Here is a 20,525-nt window from a genome sequence, read left to right as displayed (position 1 = left end):
AATAACATTGGAGTGGAAGAGACATCTCTAACAACTGGCCAGGGCCCAGAAGTCATAAATGAAATCGTGGTCGACTCACTTATTTTCTTAATATACAAAGAGCTCTTATAAATAAGCAAGGAAAAGAACGAAAACTAATAGAAAAGTTGGTGAGGAAAATAATAAAGCTGTTCTCAGAGAAAGAAGTACAAATGGTTTATTAATAGTCACTTTTCTTCACTTAGTTATAGGAATGTAAGTCAAGACAAGGGAATTTTAAAAGGTTAACTTATATTGGCTAAGATTTCGTAGTTTGATAACAGAGTAATGTCATGGGTATATGGAAACAGATATAGTCATACTCTGGTGCTAGGAATATATAGGCACTTTTTTTTTAATGGACAAGTTGAAACTAGCTCTCGGATTTTAAAAGCACATATCCTTTGATTCAGCAATTCTGCTTTTAGTCTTTCTTTTTCTATAGTAATGTTCTCACATATTTGCAAAGATATGACTCCAAGGGTGGTGTGAAGCCTTGTTTGTAATAATAAACATTTGGGAATGATTTAAATATGTATCAATAATAATTAAGAATTTAAAGGATGATGTGACAATCTAACGTGTGGCATGCCATATACTATTTAAAATATTGAGGTGACTTTATATTTGCTGAAGTGGAAAGATCTCTGAGATGCATTGTAAAGCAAGAAAGAAGCACTTACAGTTGAGTGTATAAATATTCATTTACAGGAAGATTTATAAGAACATTCATATGTAAAATTACTGGAGGAAAAGGGGATAAAGGTTTACTACTGAGGAGTAGACCCAGTAGTCTAGGTCTAGGATAAGGAGAGGGATGCGTGGTTTTGTTATACCCTTTTGTACTGTTTGAATATTTTTTTTACTATGTGTGTGGTTTTCATAATAACAATAGAAAACACTAAAAACAAAATACAGATGGTCCCCAACTTAAAAATTTTCTTTTACTTTATGATGGTGCAAAAGGAATAGAAACTAGAAAGTCCCCAATTGGAAACCAAATCCAATAGAAACTGTACTTCAAATTTTGATTTTTGATCTTTTCCCAAGCTAGCCATAGGCTGATACTCTATCATGATGCCGGGTAGCGGTGGAGAGCCCCAGCTCCTAGCCAGCCACGAGACCTTGAGGGTAAACCACCACTGTCTACAGTGCACCATATTGCCAACATATTTTGGATATTGTGTTCTGAGCAAGTTTAAGTGGGTTAGGTATATTAAATGCACTTTCAACTTAGGATATTTTCAACTTACAGTGGGTTTATTAGATGTAACCTCATCATAAGTCTAGGAGTATTTGTACAATAAAATACAAAAGAGGAATTTTCAAATTGCTTTAATGAACCTGTCATTTATAGGATTAAATCCAGAGCTCTGCCTCACATGGCAAACTCTTGGGAGACTAACCCAGTTGACCTGGCCAGCCGTCTCCCAGCGTTTCTCTCATTTGCCTTTCCTTTAGCCATGCCTAACCAATTATTGTTTCCTGAGTACATCCTGGCCTCAGTGTCTTTATTCACTTACCCCTTTTGCATGAAATATCCCTGACTCCGTCCTAGAAAATGTTATGTATCTATTAAGGACAGTTCAAATGATGCCTCATCTATGAGATCTAACACGACTGTTGGGCAGAATTAGCTCTTCCATCCCTGCTCTTGTAGCACTGTAATCTGAGGGAGGCCAGATTTGTTGTGATCTCACCTACCCAGTGACAGGAGGGTGAGGTGACTCTATCTGAGCCCTTCACAGAGCACCCTGATCAGGTCTGCAGTTGTGGGTGAATCAGACCCATTCCCTTGGAACTCCTGAGAGTGGGGATTGTGTGCAGTGACGGTTTGGGCTCCACGCTAGCTCAGGCAGGTCATCCCACAGAGGGAAGGGGGCACGAAGGGTCCTTGCATGTCTGCTAACATCACACACATGTATGTGTTTCTATACATTACCTCATCTGGTCTTCACCCTTCAAAGTAGGTCTTGTTCTTGTTTATATCTTCTGTTTTGTAAATGAAGACATCTGAGGCTTCAAGAGGTGAAATAAATTACTCAAAGTAAGCGGTGGAGTTTGGTTTCCAATTTGGGACTTTCTGGCCTGAAAGCCTGTGCCTATTCCATTCTGAAATCTGTGTTCTGGGAAGGGAGGGAGAGAGGGGAGGTTCTGAGTGAAGCAACAGTGTTCTCACTTGAGAGGCTCATCCCCTAACTCTCTTCTTTTGGGATGTGCAGTTGGACATGGACTGGGCTGAGGGTGGGGGCATGGAGGGTTGGAGAAGATGGGGAAAGTTGGGTGTGGCAGACCCTCCTCTGCCTGGCACTGACTTGCTAACTCTCGGGCTATGGAAGTCCTGGATTTGCAGATGTTCTCCTGACCCAGGTCCTGTCCTTTCACAGGCCAGCTGGAGTGATTCTGTTTTCTGGAATAACAGAGGGAGGAGGAGGATTAATCCTTGGCAAACTTTGGGGCAGGAAATGTGAAACACGTGCCTGCCTGGGGTTCCTTCAAATGTTTCTAATCAATGAACCAGATTGCACTTGAATCTTTTATGGGTCCTCTGAAATTTATAGTGAAATTGAAAGCCAAGTGTAGCCCTGGACCAATTTGTGGTTGCTCTAATAACTAGCCCCTTTCCTGACTCCTTCCACCGCGTAGTGAAAATTATTATTGCAGTAGAATTACTTAGTCATACTTTCCAGGGGGTTGAAATTTCTTAGCTTGTCGTACGGATAAATCATATGTTAATACTAGAGCAGTATAGCTTGTATGGGTCTTTGCATGGAATTTGACAGAAGACACAGTTGAAATTAGATATTGAAAATTCTATAGGTAGGATGTACCTATAGAATTCAGTTCAGTTCAAGAAACATTTTGAGCACTTACTATAGGGATGCCAGAGACTGGGCATACAGAGATGGTCTCTGCCTTTATTTCTTAAAGTCTATAACTTAAACTGGACATGTCTTAAAGTGAACTTACTATCTTTACAGTCCTGAGCTCAGATGATCGCACCATCAGCAATCCAGTTGCTGATGCCAGAAACCCTGGAATCATCCCTGATTTCTTCTTCCTCCTTTACAACCATGTTTAAACAAATGCACCACTAGTCTTGCACTTTGGGGCCATTATTAAGTCAAATAAGGGTGACTTGGACACAAGTACTGGGATGCTTCAACAGTAGATCTGATAACCTGCTGGCTACTAAGTTACTAGTGGGTGGGAAGGGTATACAGCCTGGATATGCTGGGGGGAAGAGGGGAATGAATGCCTCTTGCCCAGGGGAAGAGGGGAATGAAAAGAAGTTCAAGTGGAGTAGAACGTGGGTCAAGCATCGGAAGCAGGACAGAGGGAGAATTTTGAGATGCCAATACGGTGGGATTGTAGTGCTTAGGTTAGGATGGAAGCAGGTATAGAGGGATTAGATATGAGCCTACAGCAGGAAGTGATAGGCCCTCCAGGATATACTGGTAGCCTTTTTGGGGTCTGAGGCAGAAGTGGACCCATGCTAGGTTTCATGGCTTGGCATGTGGAACATGGACTGGGTTCCAGCTCATGCAACTCCTTAGCTGTGGACCTTTGTCTTGACCAGGTTAATGCTAAACTATTTGAAGGAGTTAATGCTTTATCTTCTGGACAGTCGGGAAACCCTGCAGGGTATTAAGCAGATGAAGTGGATGGTCAGGTTAGCATTTTTGGACAATCTCTGTGGTTGAAGCATGGAAAATGTGTTAGAAGACTTCAAATTGGAGTCAAGAAGGATGGTTGGGTGACTTTCTCAGTGGTCCAGATGAGAGGTGATGTTGGCCTGACCTGTGGCATTGTTGGCGTTAGTGCCATCATGAGGAATTAAGAGAAACTCAGCAGTAGCCTTCAAGGAGCTAGGCAGGAATCATAGTCTTGCTCGTTCTTACCTTAAGTCTGCCTTTGTGAGAGACACAGAACATTGAGGCTTGCTGAACTGTAGTTTTGGCTCAATGAGGAAACTGTTGTTGTTTTTTAACACACACACACACACACACACACACACGTTTGCATTGATTTCATATAGAGGACGGGAGAGGGAGAGAGAGATAGAAACATTAATGATGAGAGAGAAACATCGATCGGCTATGTCCTGCACTCCTCCTACTGGGTATGAGCCTGCAACCTGGTATGCGCCTTGATGGGGAATCGAACCTCGATCTCCTGGTTCATGGGTTGATACTCAACCACTGAACCACACCAGCTGAGTGAAACTGTTTCTTTCTTTTTTTTTTTAAAAACCCCACACATATTGAGGTTTAATTAAGATTTTAAAAAGTCACACACATCTGATGTATCTAATTTGATGAAGTGGGCACATGCATATACCAATCAATGTAACAAATATTCATCACCTCCAAAAGGTTTTTAATAATAGCTATTCAACAAAGGAGTAAGGACAAAAGTGGAACAAGATTTTGTTTGTGCCCAACCTGGCCCAAATAAGTGTCCCATAGGTCCTTTATTTGTATCATAACCTCACCTGAGCCTGATGGGAACATCCATGTTTGTGACAACTTGTTCTGTTTTCCCTCCCACTGGAAATGTTCTCACAAGGCAATTGAAGAATCTCATTCATTACCCCAAGAAGCAACTCAAGCTTTCGATGGTTGTGCAATTGCACCAAGTTAATTTTTTACAGGCCCTTGCTTGACCTAGCGTGGGCAAGATGTGAGCCAGCGCACGGGGATGTAATTAGTACAGACAGTCAGACAACAGTGGAATTAGCCACATTGCAGATTTGGGTTGGTCTGTATTTATATCTTCAGTCACCAACTTAGGGAGCCTTCAAGGGCTAGAGCTTGAGCTGGAAAACCATTAATGAACAAAATACTTGTTCACATTTTCTCTAGTTTTCGAACCATGTTAAAAAAAATCTGTTCTTTCAACCAAAAGAAAAACCCCTGCCATAAAAGAATAAGATGTCAGGAGAGTTGGATTCTAACCCCAATATTTTCCCTTCTCAGGCCTTGTGGAACTTGATAATAAATCTTCTCTGGGCCTCATTTCCTCTCTCAAAATTCATTTCAGCTCTAATTGGTTTGGCTCAGTGGATAGAGCGTCGGCCTGCGAACTGAAAGGTCCCAGGTTCGATTCCGGTCAAGGGCATGTACCTTGGTTACGGGCACATCCCCAGTAGGGGGTGTGCAGGAGGCAGCTCATCGATGTTTCTCTCTCATTGATGTTTCTAACTCTCTATCCCTCTCTCTTCCTCTCTGTAAAAAATCAATAAAATATATTTAAAAAAATTCATTTCAGACATAAAAATCCCATGCTTCTGAAGTGTCAGCACACAGTAGGCTCTCAATATATGTCTGTAAAATTGGAGCAATGAGCATTGTGTACTAGCCCAGGGCTATTACTGGGAGACACAAAAGTAAATGAAGGAGGCCCTTATGTTTGACTTGTTCACAGTCTGGCAGAGGAGCTGGTTATATATTCAGGTGACAACCGAACAGTCTCCCAGAAATATACAGGGAACTGTGGGATTGCAGAAGTGAGGAAGCTGAGCTAACTCTAAACCGGGTTTTGCTGGATGTGCAGGAAAGTCCTTTCAAAGCAGTGGAAATCAGATGCGGGCTCAATAATTATCCCCCATTACTCAAAATAGACACTCCATGCTTCCATGCAAGAACAGCTCCCCTAGAACCGGCAGGATGACTGTCTGATCAGTTGGTAGCAAAATCGGTATTTCCTGTGGCCACTTGCTAGCAATGGTGTGTCTGATCATTGAATTGTCTTCCCAAGTTTTGAATTCAGATGTGCTTAAGAGACACCACAGGTGGACTTATCAGAGGATGCTCCAGGCAGGTCTGCCAGATAAGAATAGTAGAAGGAAAAGAAAGAAATTGCTGGAGAGAAGTGCAGGCAAACAGATGAGACCCAAGGTCCATAGAGCCAACATTTTCTTCCTATTAGTGACACTGATGAGCATTTTAAAAATATATGAATATTTTTATTGATTTCAGAGAGCAAGGGATAGGGAGAGAGAGAAACATCAACGATGAGAGAATCATTGATTGGCTGCCTCCTGCATGCCTCCCCCACTGGGGATCAAGTCTGCAATCTGGGCATGTTCCCTTAACCATAATCGAGCCTGGGACCCTTCAGTCCACAGGTCGACGTTCTATTCTCTGAGCCAAACCGGCTAGGGCAGCAGTGATGAGCATTTGGTGGGAAACTAGGTGCTTTCCATCAGCTTTTATGCCAGGAATCGTCCTAACCCAGAGCCTCCCCACATTTTTCATTAATGAGTGCTCTTCAGCTTCTGCCAAATCTTGCTACCGCCCTTACTGTCAAGCAGAACACAGATGACCCTCTGTCAGTAGATACCAGCATGGTGTGTGACATTTTTCTATAACTGCTTGTCTTATTTTTTTTTAAAGCACCGGAACTCCCTTTCCATATTAAATTTTACCTAGAATAATAATATATAAACAGCTGTGGTCAAACTTCAGCATTAACAACAGCATAAATATTTACCAGGCTTTTATAATGTCCCAGGTGTTGTACTACGTACTTGACGAACATCCCCTCTTTATTTAATTTTTATAATAATGCGACAATGTGGTGCTTGAGAGGCAGGAATTATTTTTATACACTTTTTAGAGACGAGGAAACCAGGAATAACCAGTTACAGCTAATATGTGGCAAACCTGGAGTCTGACCCAGCTAGTTTCCCCTCAGTGGGGGTTCCTTATGGCATAGGAGGTCCTGCCCCAACAGCTCTACTGCAATGAGGCAGAGCTGAGCCATCCTGGAATCCATCTCCTCTCCCCTGATTCTGTGGTAGCAAGTGTAGCTAAGCTTCTCTATCCCCCTTCCCCTAGCTCAAGAATTTAGATAATTTACCAGGTTTCTGTGTAAATATTGTCTAAGAAATACTGCCTTGGTTTGTCCTCCAAGATCTCTGCCAGAGCCCACGCTCTGTCACATTGACTCAGTGTGAAACGGGTGCTGATAGCCAAATGAGTCTTCAAAAGTGAACCTAGATGCCAATCACACAAAACGCACAGTTATTAAATGATTCCACTTATATTAAATGCCGAGAGTAAGCAAATATATAGGGACAGAAAGTAGATTAGTGGTTGCCTAGGCTGGGAGCCTGGGGAGACATGGGGAGTGACTGTTAATGGGTTTCTTTTTGGAGTGATGAAAATGTTCTAGAATTGATTGTGCTGATGATTAACTGTGAATATCCTATAAACTATTGAATTGTACAATTTAAATAGAGAAATTGTATGTTATGTGATTTATAGCTCCATAAAGCTGTTAAAAGAAAAAAATCCCAAACCAACCAACCAACCAAACAAAAACAAAGAAGCTGTAGAGTGTCTCTTTAAAAATCTATTCAATGTATGTCCTGGTGGTGTGATTCAGTCGGTTGAGAGTTGTCCTGTGCACTAGGGGGTTACTGGTTCTATCCCTGGTTAGGGCACATACAGGAGGTGGCCAGTCAGTGTTTCTCTCACATCTCCCTCCCTCCCTCCCTCCCTCCCTCCCTCCCTCCCCCCCTCCCTCCCTCCCTCCCTCCCTCCCTCCCTCCCTCCCTCTGTCTCTGGAAGTCAATTTAAAAAATTCATTCGCCTGACCCACATGGCTCAGTGGTTGAGTGTAGACCCAGGAACCAAGAGGACACTGGTTCGATTCCTGGTCAGGGCTCAATCCCCAGTAGGGGGTGTGCAGGAGGCAGCCAGTCAATGATTTTCTCTCATCATTGATGTTTCTCTCTCTCCTTCTCCCTTCCTCTCTGAAATCAATAAAAATAATTCATTCAATGTAGTCATCCATTAATCTGTGAGTTCATTCCACAGCATCTGCAGAATGCCATCTCTGGCCAGGCAGTCTGCAGCACATGGGGGTACAAACAGACAAGAATGGTCATGACACAGCAGCAGGTGGCAGCAGGAGTACTCTTAACAGGGACATGTGCAAGGAGAGAGGAGGCCGAGAGCCCTTGGGACCCGGGAAAGATCTGGCAGAGGAGATGGTATTAAGCTCACACCCAGATTTCACTAGGCAGTCCAACAGGAGACTCCTTAGGTAGCCGAGATGGGGTCCGGGGGTTTTGGTAGAGCGAGTAAAATATGAAGAAATGAGAGTTGCTTGGCTTGTTTAGGGTTTGCATGCCTGGATGACAGATCACATGTGGAAGGACCACAAAGAGAAGGATTGGAAGGTAAGCAGGAGCTAAATGACTTCCCGCCTTGAATCATTCATTCATGCACTCATCCCTGCATCTCCTGTGTGTCAGATTAGGTCAGGGGTCTTAAGCTTGGCTTTTAGAATTGCCTGGAAAGCTTACAAAAACTGATACCTCAGTCTCACCCCACAGACAACTGGCCTGAGGGTGATTTGGGCATCAGGATTTTTCAAAGTTCCTGGGGGCAATTCTCTTCATAGTCAATATAGAAAACTAGCAGGCTGTATGATGGAGATGGGGAAAAAAAGGATTAAAGCAAAGATGTTCCCAGCACTTGGGAATTTATAATCAACAAATGTCTTCTGAGAGCGTACTAGGTATATATACCCTGGGCAGCGAATAACAAGAGTCACAGACCGCATGAAGGTTCCGACTGGCAGAAGCAACAGAAAATAGGAAGGAAGCCAACAAAGAAGTCTCTCATTACAACAGGGGAGAAATTATATGATGGAAACAGAGACGGTTAAGAGATAACATCAAGGGAGAGGGTAGTTCTCCAGATTGGCTGGTCCAGGAAGGGTCTCTTTGAGGTTATTTTAAGGCAGGTTCTGAAGGAAGGAACCAGCCTTGACCCATGGGAAATATGTTTCAGGCAGTGGATACATGTGGTGTGTATTACAAGGAACAGCTGCAAAAATGAAGTTCATTGTATGGGAGAGACTACAATGTGTTTGTAGGTTGTGATGTTTTATTTATCCTTTTATGCCCAGAATCCAAGGTACTGACTGTATGTGGTTATTTTATAAATGTTAACTGAATAAGTGAACTAATGAAATCAGTAGAGAAGAAATGGAAAGTCAGGGGGATGGTTGATGAAAGATTGTTCTAGAGCAGTGGTTGGCAAACTGCGGCTCGAGAGCCACATGTGGCTCTTTGGCCCCTTGAGTGTGGCTCTTCACTAAATACCACGTGCGGGCGCACATGTACAGTGCGATTGAAACTTCGTGGCCCATGCGCAGAGGTCGGTATTTTGTGGAAGAGCCACACTCAAGGGGCCAAAGAGCCGCAGTTTGCCGACCACTGCTCTAGAGGAATTGGATGAGAGAGCGAGTCCATAGCACACAGAGGAGGGGCATCCTGAGCTGAGAGGGAAAGAACAGAGACTGGAAGTAAGTTTTCCCGCAGGGCAGGAAGCAATGTTCCCTTCTGAGGGCCACTGTGCTTTCCGCTGGGGAGAGTGAGTGACGCTGCTTGCTGAAACAAGGCCAGCTGGGAGTGGGCTCCGTGCTCTGAAGAGGGGGTAACAGTGACTTTGTGTAACTGCAGAGGCGGCTGCCCAGGGACACTTGTACAGAATACAGTGGTGCTGGGCAGCCAGCCAAGGCTGCAGACCACACGGAAATGGTAGTGACAACGGACACGGTTGTGTGATGCTGTGCAGCTCTCGCAGATTGCTACCTCTTGGGCAGGGGCTTTACAGGGGTCTATGGCAGTGGTAGGACCGGAAATGAATAAACTGAGGTGGGAGGAGAGAAGGATTAAAACCGATGTGAAAATCTAAACTGGGACGTAAAGGAAGCTGTGTCTCAAAGGTGCTGGACAATAAGTGGAAGAAACAAAGGACAAACTCTAATGAGTCAAAGGCAGAAGTATGGTGGGAAGAGAGGAGTGAGAAAAGTGGAAAAACAGCGGGAGTTCCTTGTTACTCCGTGTAGGCACCACACACATTTAATTATTGTAAAACCTAATAGCTACTTTTGATTGAGTACTACTGTGTGTCAGAGGAAAGGCAAAGGGCTTTACCTAAATAATCTCACTTAATCTTCATAGCATAGCCTGTAATCCTCATTTTACTGATAAGAAAACTGGGGCTTCAAGAGGTTAAATATATTGCTCACATTCTGTAGGTAGAAAGATGAATAAAACTATACCTGTCTGATGAAGTTAATATGCCTGACCACTGACCTAGGTTGATTATCTATCTATCTATCTATCTACCTATCTACTTACCTATCTATCTTTTTCTTGTTGTAGAACAACATATGACTCCCGTATCATTTTCATGTGAGTTGGTATTATATTAACAGTTACATTAACCCACCTGGCACTGCAGGATGAATTCCACATTCCCTAAAGCGACACAGGAGGCTGGTCAGAGTCCAAACCCACACCCTCTTCTCTGGAAGCAGCCTCCCTCGCCCTGTGCTCCCACTTGCAAGGACTATTTTCAGGTTGCCCAAGGCACAAGGACAACTTTTGTGCATAGTTTTGTCTGCGTTGGTGATATCCTTCTCCTCCTGACAGACTTCTAGTTCTTCTAAACTGAGTATATAACCCCCTTTCCCTTTCTCCAAACTGAAAAAAAAAAATGAGAAGGATTCCACCTGACACCCCAGGTGGCTCCTGGGCATCTCTGCAGACCTCCATCACAGGTCTCTTCATCACACTAAAATTCAGGGCTCTCTTTACCACCCCACAGCCCCATTCCCTTTTGTTTAGCCTTCACCATGGGGAAGGACCCAGCAAACAAAGGGGAAAGGTTATGAGGGTGGCTAGGGATGGACTCTGATGGACTCTGGTAGCAGTCTCAGGAGTGCCTGGCTTGTACCACCCCTCAGAGTGGCCAGGCTGGTCCTCATGACTTCCTTTTAGTGGCTGGTAAAGACAAAAATTTAGACTATATATATATATATATTTATATATATAGTGAATAAATTCAAAATATCTGTGCGTATCAATAACCCAAACAGCTCTTATATTAAAATAACTCTAACAGTCATTTTCATAATTGAAAATGATAATTGAAATAATGATAGCGACAGTTGCTTTATAGTATGCATTGTAATTCTTTGTTGTGCGGTAAGTAGGTTGTGATATAGTTAAGTTAGTGTGGCTGGTCACCCAGCAGGGAGGTGAGTGGTCCGTGCCTGTGGACAGGAAGGTGGTTGAGGGCCCAGATTGCACTTTCTGGTTGGGCGATTGGGCAAGTATCTTATTTTGCTGGAGCTTCTGTTTGTTTATGTTGTGAAAATGCAGTAACAGCAGAGCCTCCTGGCATTGTCCGGAGGCCAAATGACAGCGCGGTTGTGAAAAGCCCTTTGTAAACTGTAGCATGTTCTAGGAAAGAAATAAAATAATGGTGGTATTATTCCTGAGCGTGTGAGAGGAATTTATACACTCTAGGCCTGCCCACGGTTAACCTGGAAGTGCTAATTCCGGGAACGCCTAAGCAACACAGCAGGAATCTTCTGCAGCAGAAACCCTTTTGAAAACAGGGGGGAAATCTACAGAATGAGGGAGAAATGGCAAATCAAACCTCCAGAGAATCTCCTTGAAAGATTGCGCGATGAAAAATTAACTTGGCGCTGTTGGGGGTGGGAATGTGGGCCGCTGCCCTGGATGCCCCGTCTTCAGCCTAGGGACACTTTCCTTCCCCAAAGCCATTTTAGTCAAAGGTCATGTGTGAGTCTTGTCAAAGGCCAGCTTCCAATGGAATCATTGTCCCTCGGGACAGCGGCCCCCTGACTACATCTGCATTGGAAAAATCCCAAAAGCAAACGGCCCAGTGCAAACAAGATCAGCTGGGGCAGCCTTCCCGGGGCAGAGCTCACAGGTCCACGGCCGCCACAGAGGCCGCGTCCGCAGCTCCGAGGCCCCGACCAAACACCCAGACGCCCGCAGCATGACCCGCCGCGCCGATCGGGTACGGTAGGCGCCTCTCTCTTCCCGTCCTCCAGGGCTTGGGCTCCCGGGTCCGAGCTGTTGTCCTGTCAGCCCAGCAGCCTGCAAAGGGCCCCCGGATTTTCAGGAGAGCGGTCCCCGTTGGACTGCGTTCCCGTGCACTCAGCTGGAACAGTTTCCAAGCGCGCAACGCGCAGAGAGCTTAACTCATTCCTTGTGTTTGTTGCCAGAGAGCGTTTGGGTTTGTAAATCGGCGTCTCATGTCTGCAAAACGAGCCGGTAGAACTTGCAGAGAGGGGTCGCGAACGGGTTCCCAAACCCCAGAGCCAGTGGGAGCTCGCGTGGGCACCTCGGTTGCATCCTGTGAACCCTGTCTTCCTGGGCCCCCCAGACGCGTTGGGGTTATTACCTGTCTGACGTGGGCTTTTTGCAAGAAGGAGGGCGGAGAGGGGCGGGAGGTTTAACGCCATCTGTCAGTAATGTTCCCTGGGATCCAAAGGCAATAGAATCATCCCGCAGATGGGGGGAGCCAGTCAGCGCGCTGGGTTCCCTCGCGGGCTCCACAAAGCAAAGACGGGGATTCCCAGGCGCAAAGCCTCTGGGCCCTTTGTTACTTAACTATTTGAATAAGCCTTTCAAATCAACTGCTAATTTTGGGTAAGAGTTGAAGGAGCCTGGAGACTCAGCAGAGTAGGAGGGCTTTTGATCTGGACTTGGAGATCTCCCAGGGCAAACAGAGCAGGTGGGGAGAGTCGGAAGGGGCAGTGGGCAGGGGCGGCGGGTCAAAGGCTTTCCGGGATGGCTGCCCTGCCTCGCTCAGTTTCACTTTAACAGGTTAAGCCCAGAGCCTGGTCTCGCTGATAAAGACAATGAGAACAAAAGCCTTTCTAAGGCTCAGCAGGACGAGAGGGAAGCAGGCTCCGGTGTTTGTTTATGTGTTTATCACACACCCAGTTCCACAGAGGATAGATGATTTTTGAGCTTCTGCTCCCCCTCTTCCTCCCGCCCCCATCAGCTGCTATCTCCTCCTCTTTCCCATCAAATTTCTTAGCAATGTCTATCTCCATGTCCTCACTACCCAGTTTCTCCACCCAGTTACCAGACATCTGCCTTCACTTCTGAAGACACACCTTGGTCAGGGCCAGCAAAGTCCTTGATGCCTAAACCTTGATAGCTAAGCCTTGCCCTCCCGTCTTCTCCGTGTCATTTTAAACTGTTGGTTATTCCCTGTCTAGTTTTTTTTTCTGTTTTTTTTTTTGGTGTTTTTTTTCTTCTCTGTTACAGATTCCATGATACCATGCTTCTCTGGTTTCCCTCTGACCTTTTGAGTTACTGTTTAATGCCTTTAAAGGACTTCCCTTCATCAGTGTTGGTGTGTCCCACTATTCCTTGACTCTCCCCCCTTTTCCACCTGCAGTCTCCCTGGATAATCTCATCCACTCTGTGGCTTTGGCCATGACAAACAATTCTATAGCCTATCCTACTTGTCTCCTTTTATACAGAACATCTCCACTTTGATGTCTCATGGAGCATCTTAAAGTCACCATATTCAAAATGAAATTTATCTTCTCCCAGGCTAGCTTTTCCTCTTCCATTGCCAGTTGTCCAAGCCAGACACCAGAAACATCCTAGGTCACTTCCTCTCTTTCACTCATGACGCCTTATCAGTCATCAAATCCTATCTATTCTTCCTGCGTAATGCAATTCATGCACATACCTATGTCTCCCTCCATCTCTCCTGCTACTGTTTTAGTTAAAGTCAGTACCACCCTAAATTCTATTCTGCTCATAACTTCCCATTAGCCCCATTTAGAGCCAGTGCTATCAACTCCCAGACCCCCTCTCTTGTTACTATATTGTGTCAAATGGTCTTTTGTGTCAAAAAATCATGTGGAGCTTTTTTGAACCATCTTCAGTGGGAATATATATATATATATATATATATATATACATATATATATATATATATATATATATATATGAATAATGTTGGTGTATACAGGTTTTCCGAGACTTGCCTTTTACTTTCCTCTTCAATCTCATTGCTTTGTCATTCACTCTCTCTCCACATTTTAATGCACATGCTATGGACATTGTGTACAAGTTTAGGCATAATAAACTAGTTACTAAACACAACTGTCCTCCTCATCCTTCTCTTAGGTCTATGTCTAACTTTATATTTCCTTAAAGACTCAGCTAAGAGTCAACCTAGAACATCTGCTCCCTGTCCTCTAGAATGGATATCCAACATGCTTCCAGAGCTTCCTTTATTCTATAAGAGCATTTACCATTCTTTATTGCAACTATCTACTTTTCTGTTCCTCACTGGTCTGTAAACTCAAGAGCAGGAATCAGCTCTTTTTGTCTTAGAATCCTTAGAACTTGGACTCAATTGGGATGTTCAATGAGGTCTTGTGAATTCTCTCACAATTCTTGTCAATGTCAGGCATTGAATAGGATGGCAATAATACAAAAGCATATCTGGAAATTATCATCTAGAATACAGTATGGTTAAGAAAAAAGAATGAAGATCAACCATGATTATCGGGAAAACTAACAATCTTCCACTAATTTAACAAAGGAAAAGTTTTTGAGATAATGCCCCAAGTCTCCGTGTTTACCAGGTCCCTGTCCAATTCACATCTCCTCTGATGGGTTTCTCCTGTTGCTACCTGTACCTATCCTAACCTTGCTGAAAAGCTGCATGAAAGGCCTTTTGCAGTTTTGCTTTGACTTTGTGAAGATAAAGTGATCCTTTTCAGGCTACAAACTGGCATGGGAAGAAGGTAGTAAAGGCTGAGGAAGGTGGCTTCTATGAGAGCCCTTTGGTAAGCTAAGAGACCCTGTCTGTCAAAGGTAGATGCTGGTATTTTTTGGATACCAGAGAAGATGTCCAGGGACCTTCAACGGGACAAGCAGATGAGATTTCAAAGGGCTTCTAGAGAATGATGGAGGCTTTGGGAGAAGATTTGAGAGATTAGAGATGAGAAAATTCAGTTTTGATTTTCTGTGCATCCTGAAACTATAGACAGAGAGGTGAGTGATGATTAAGTTCTATAGAGAGTTGTTTAAATTGCAAGTTGTTCTTGTTTGAAGCCATGATTCTTTTGGAGATTTGGATGTACATTAATTAATCTCAGGGGAAAAATGCATGATATATATACATGATCCTTTCACAAACTTTCAGGGGGGTTCATATAAGTTTACCCTTGGGCCCTCTGAGTTGTCATAAACCTCAGGTTAAGAATCTCTAAGCAGCCCTAGCCGGTTTGGCTCACTGGATAGAGCGTCGGCCTGGGGACTGAAGAGTCCCAGGTTTCATTCCGGTCAAGGGCATACCTTGGTTGCGGGCACATCCCCAGTAGGGAGTGTGCAGGAGGCAGCTGATTGATGCTTCTCTCTCATCGATGTTTCTGACTCTCTATCCCTCTCCCTTCCTCTCTGTAAAAAAATCAATAAAATAAATTTTTAAAAAAGTATCTCTAAGCAAAGGATTGGTTCAGTAGATATTTGGGACAGTGATTAGTAGGAGCCAGCATAAGTCCAATGATGTATATTCTCTCTTTTGAGAGGATCCCAGTGGAATGTGTGGTATTGACCATGAACTTGGAGTCACAGGATCTGATTTCATGTCCCTGCTCTGGTATTTGCTAGTACTGGTATTTCTCTGTGAATGATAGTTTTATTATCTATTAAAAAGGGATAACAGATGTTGGGAATTTTAGCTAATATAAAGTATGTGAAAGCACCTGGAACATGGTTATACTCAACTCACATTAACCCATTTGAAACACTGGTTGCAGGAAGGGCCCAGATCTTGTGATATCTTTCTGAACTAGAAGGGTGTATGTGGCTGAACTAATGGCTGGTGGAATGTATTCAGTAAAGGAGAGATGATTAATAGATGGATATCTCTGGTGGTATGCTACTGGGCTCTGTTTTCATTCCTATTTTATTAAATATCATTGACATCCACGGAGGCATAATACACTGATCACATTTGCTCAGAGAAAAGACATAGGAATTAGGAGTTCAAAAGCTATCAATAAGTTGTAGTCTATTTTGAGTTTTTATTTTTGGAGGAGTGTGTATTGTGCATGGGTCCTAAAAGTCAATTGCAAATTATTGGGTATGTGTTTGTATGAGAGGGAGAGGGGGAGGCAGTGAAAGGTAGAGAGAAAGAGGAGTATAGAAAGAGAGAGAGAGAGAAAAAGAGAGAGAGAGAGAGAGAGAGAAAGAGAGAGAGAGAGAGAGAAAGAGAGAGAGAGAGAATAGAAACTGGCTTACAGAGGCTGAGAAGTCCCAGAATCTGTCATCTGCAAGCTGAAGAGCCCGAAAAACTGGTGGTGTAATTCAGTTCAATTCCAAAGAACTAGGGAGCTGGTGGTGTAAGTTCCAGTCTGAGTCCAAAGGACTGAGAACCAGGAGTGCCAATGTCCAAGGGCAGAGGAAGATGGATGTCCCAGCTCACGTGGAAGAGCAGATTCACCCTTCCTCTGCCTTTTTGTTCCACTCAGACCCTTAGTGAATTGGATGATGCCCACCTGCACTTGTGAGGCCCATCTTCCTCACTCAACTGATTTAGATGCTAAGCTCTTCCAGAATCACTCTCACAGACACACTCAGAAATGTTTATTGCATCCCTGAGCCCAATCCAATTGACACATCAAATTCACCATCACAGAGTCTTTACAGAGGTTATCAAAGTGAAGTGAGGTCATCAGGGTGGGCCCTAATCCAATATGACTCGTGTCCTTATAAAAAGGGGAAATTTGACACAGACACACACGTGGAGGAAAGATGAAGTGAAGAGACACAAGGAGAAGACGGCCCACTACCAGCCAAGAAGAGAGGCCTGGAACAGATCCTTCCCCCATAGCCCTCAGAGGAAGCCCATCCTGCCAAGCCTCAATTTTGGACTTTTAGCCTCCAGGACTGTGAGACAATAAATTTCTGTTTTGTAAGCTACACTGTTTGTGATATTTTGCTATGGCAGCCCTAGCAAATTAATACAGATTTTATGAGAACATAATCCCCTTAGCATGGTTTCTGCTGGTAACACAACATTATTTTGCTCTTCAATCACCAGAGATTTTACTGTTGTTCATGGAATGATAGATGACAGTGAATTGCTGTTTCTCAGCAAAGCATTTTCATATCCATTATCTCCATTGACTCTGACCAAAGCATAAGAGTTGGAGCTTCTTATATCTCTGTTTTAGGGACAGGTTCAGAGAGGCTAAGGGACTTATTCAAGGTTGCACAGATGGGATGTGGTAGAGCTGACATTCAAGCATAGGCCTTTTGATACTAAATACTGTGCTATTTTAATGAGTTAAAACATGACACCTTTCACCTTCATGAACATGTCACATACCCTCTTTCTTCTTTAAAGTTTACAAAGAACTGGTTTGTGGCATGCTGAATTCCTTTTTTTTTTTCTAAATCCTTTAAAAATGATTTTATCATTCTACTTGTTGGACAGTATCTATTGCCTGATGGCACCGACTCCACCCCCTTCTTCATTATCAAATATTTATTGGGAATTTAGGTGCCTGTGTTTATGTCCACAGAATATTTCTTCTCCACTCGGAAGCTCTGTTGATTGACAAAATGGGCTTTCTCGGTACCAGTTTGATTACCGACACATCTATCTGCAAAACATTGGAGCTGTTGGACAGAATTGAATTTTTCCATCTTTAACATGGCTCCACTATTAATTCAACATAGTGACGTGAGGGGCACCTCACATTTTCCAGGAAGCCGCTTGACTTTAATCAGCAGGAACAAATGCAAGATTATTGCGCCTTTCCTTGGGTGACCTAAGCCTGTTCTTGGCACCCACGAGTGCAGAGCCCTGGCCGTCTCAGAGCGTTTCTGTGGCTCCTACCCAGGGGACTTATTATGTTTGAACCTTGGGGATAATTCCCTAAGAATGTAATCTTTTCTCCCTGAAAGAACAAAATGTTGCTTGTGTTTTGGTTATTCTTGTTATGAATAAAACCAGTGGTTCCCAAATTTTGGAACCATCGAGGTCTATAGTTAGGGTCACCAGATTTGGAAAAAACAGACAAATGGACAACAAAACAAAACAGACAACAATAACAATAACATAAACAAACTCAGGATCCTCCAGTTAAATTTCAACTTCAAATAATCAGTGAGTATGTTTTTAGTATAAATATGTCCCAAAGATATTAAAAATGCTAGAAAAAGTATTATCTCTGGCAATGCTACCTATAAGGTCATATTGGGGGGTTAAAGTGTTAATAATTTTTCAAAAGTCTATGAAAAGTATACATTTACCCAAAAAGGCTTCAGACCATCTTATGCTGGCACCAGAATTAAGCTACCATTTTTGATGACTTGATGCATTCTAAGGATCATGCAAAGCACATACATTATCTCATGTAATCTTCAAAACCAGGGGCTGGCAAACTATAGCCTTCGGGTCAAATCTGGTCACCACCTGTTTTTTAAAATTAAATTTTATTGGAACACAGCCACCCCCATTTGTGGCTGCTTTCACGCTACAATAGAAAGCTGAGGAGTTGTGATACAGTGATTGTGGATGGTCCTCAAGACTTACAATATTTATTATCTAGCCCTTTACAAGACCACCCTCTGAAGGAGTAACTATTATTTCCATTTTTAGAATGAAAAATGAAGGCCTAAAGAGGTTTAACTGGGCAAGGTCTCATAGTTCTTAGAAATCAAACCAAGGTCTGTTGAATTACAAAACTTCTGCTCTTACTACAGCTGACCTGAAGGTCATTGTCAATTGCATTTGTCTTAAATGGCTTTAACAGTGGGGAAACTGATTGGTGACTTCTTATTAAAAACATCCATCTGAAGGACAAAGCAGATGGGATGGTGCGTTGGTTAAGTGCTGAGTCCCTGAGGCCACACTGGTGAAGCCCTAGTGAAGTCACCAGTTTCTTTGTACCTCAGTTTCTACCCTCCCCCATCCTCGTGAATTACAGATAATAATTATACCTATTTGGATGATTGTGGCTGGAGTTTAATGAGATGATGTCTAAAGAGAAATTAGAAGAGTACCTGACAGGTACTATTTCAAATAAGCATTATTTCTAAGTAGGGACAAAGTAAAGAGTTTGGAAAGGTTGGGAGCAGACACTTCAACAAGGAAGCTCACGGAGCACGGTGGCCCTGCTTGTCAGGTGACAGCTATTGAAGGTGCTTTTCCAGGTTCTTTGTGAGAGAGGTCTTGGGCCTGAGTGTGTCTGTTAGTCCTTGGCTGGTTTTGGAAGTCGTGTTGTGAGATGTTACAGGATGCTCGTCCCGTTTTTGCTGGACCCTGAACTATTGCCCTGATATTTATAGTTCTAATTTCCACTCCCATTGGCTCCAGATTGACTACAAATGTAGCCAGGCTGCCAGAGAATGGCCTTCCCAAATAACACACGACAAGCCTTTTTTTTTTTTTTTACTTTTTAAAAATTGTTTAAAGTATTACAAATAGTAGTACATATGTCTCCTTTTTTTCCCCATTGACCTTCCCCTGGCCTCCCCTAACTCCCGGCACATGCCCTCACCTGCCCCCCCGCCCCAGTGTCTTGTGTCCATTGGTTATGCTTATTTGCACAAGACAAGCCTTTTTCCTCAGTAACACCTCAATCTATAATTTGATCCCAAGGCAAAATACAAGGGGGAAAAATCAGTTTTTACCAGTATTCCTCATCCTCCAAAGCATATTTTGTGTATGGAATCACTAGGAATAAACTCTGTATTGCCCTGGCTGGTCTGGCTCAGTTGGTTAGAACATTGTCCCATGCACCTAAAGCTTGCCAGTTCGATTCCCTGGCAGGGCACATGCCCAGGTTTTGGGTTCAATCCCCAATAGGGGGCATGCAGAAGGCAGCCCATTGATGTTTTGCTCTGACATTGATGTTTCTCTCTCTCCCCCTCTCCCTTCCTCTCTCTCTAAAAATCAATTTAAAAATCTTTTTTAAAAATCTGTATAAAGTGCATATTAAGCAGATTAGAATAGCCTTGATCTTTCGAGGAGATAAGAAGATAAGTTTGTTCCCTGAGAAAGAAGGGAGTGAAAGCCTTGAAAAGACTGGACAAATGTTCAACATTGTAACAAACAGTTCATGACTAGTCAATATGGTGGCCAAGATGTCTGTAGTCTTTGTTAAAGAGAAACAGCATGAATGTGATGATGTGGACATCATCAACAGGGTTTTACAATGTTCCCAGCATGTTTTGGGTGCAGGGGTCATGGGCCAGAAAGTGGCATTATTTTCTAGGGTTGGGGCTTAGCATTCTTCTAGAATCTAGAGAATTCTTGGGAACTGGGGCCCGGCTGAGGAGAAATGGAGGGAGCAGGCCCCAGAACACTGCTGCAAATTTCACAGAGTAAAACTGCAGGACAGTTGCCTGATCCCTTTTCTCTCCTGCCTCAACCCTCAACATCGACACTCTGGTTACATTTTCTTTCCTCTTTCTTTATCATTGTCTTCCTTTGTTAATTTTACTCAACTGTATTTATTGAATGTCCCTGTGTGCCAGGCACTGTGCTAAGCTCTGGGGATACATGGAAAGGGACATAGACGTGTGGAGCTTACAGTCCAATGGGAGGGGCACATATGCCAGGAATTAGGGTGAAGTGTTGCAAGACAGAAGGGTGGAATGAGAAAGAGCATAC

The 20,525-nt window shown here is 43.4% G+C and overlaps 1 protein-coding gene across 1 annotated transcript in view; it reads left to right on the top strand.

The window, feature by feature from the left end:
* Window positions 1-11,631: 11,631 nt before the first annotated feature.
* Window positions 11,632-20,525, top strand: part of ENPP2 (ectonucleotide pyrophosphatase/phosphodiesterase 2) — a gene marked incomplete at its 5' end in the record, with an annotated part of 98,368 nt that continues 89,474 nt past the window's right edge. Inside the window, 2 exon segments of the mRNA XM_081111666.1 lie at window positions 11,632-11,686; window positions 11,689-11,876. Of these exon segments, the coding sequence (XP_080967792.1) occupies window positions 11,632-11,686; window positions 11,689-11,876 (243 nt within the window).

Source organism: Myotis nattereri (assembly GCF_964212035.1).
Source record: "Myotis nattereri genome assembly, chromosome: 17".
Taxonomy (NCBI): Eukaryota; Metazoa; Chordata; class Mammalia; order Chiroptera; family Vespertilionidae; genus Myotis; species Myotis nattereri.
Note: the sequence above shows the minus strand (reverse complement) of the source record. Positions and strands in the feature narration are given on the sequence as shown.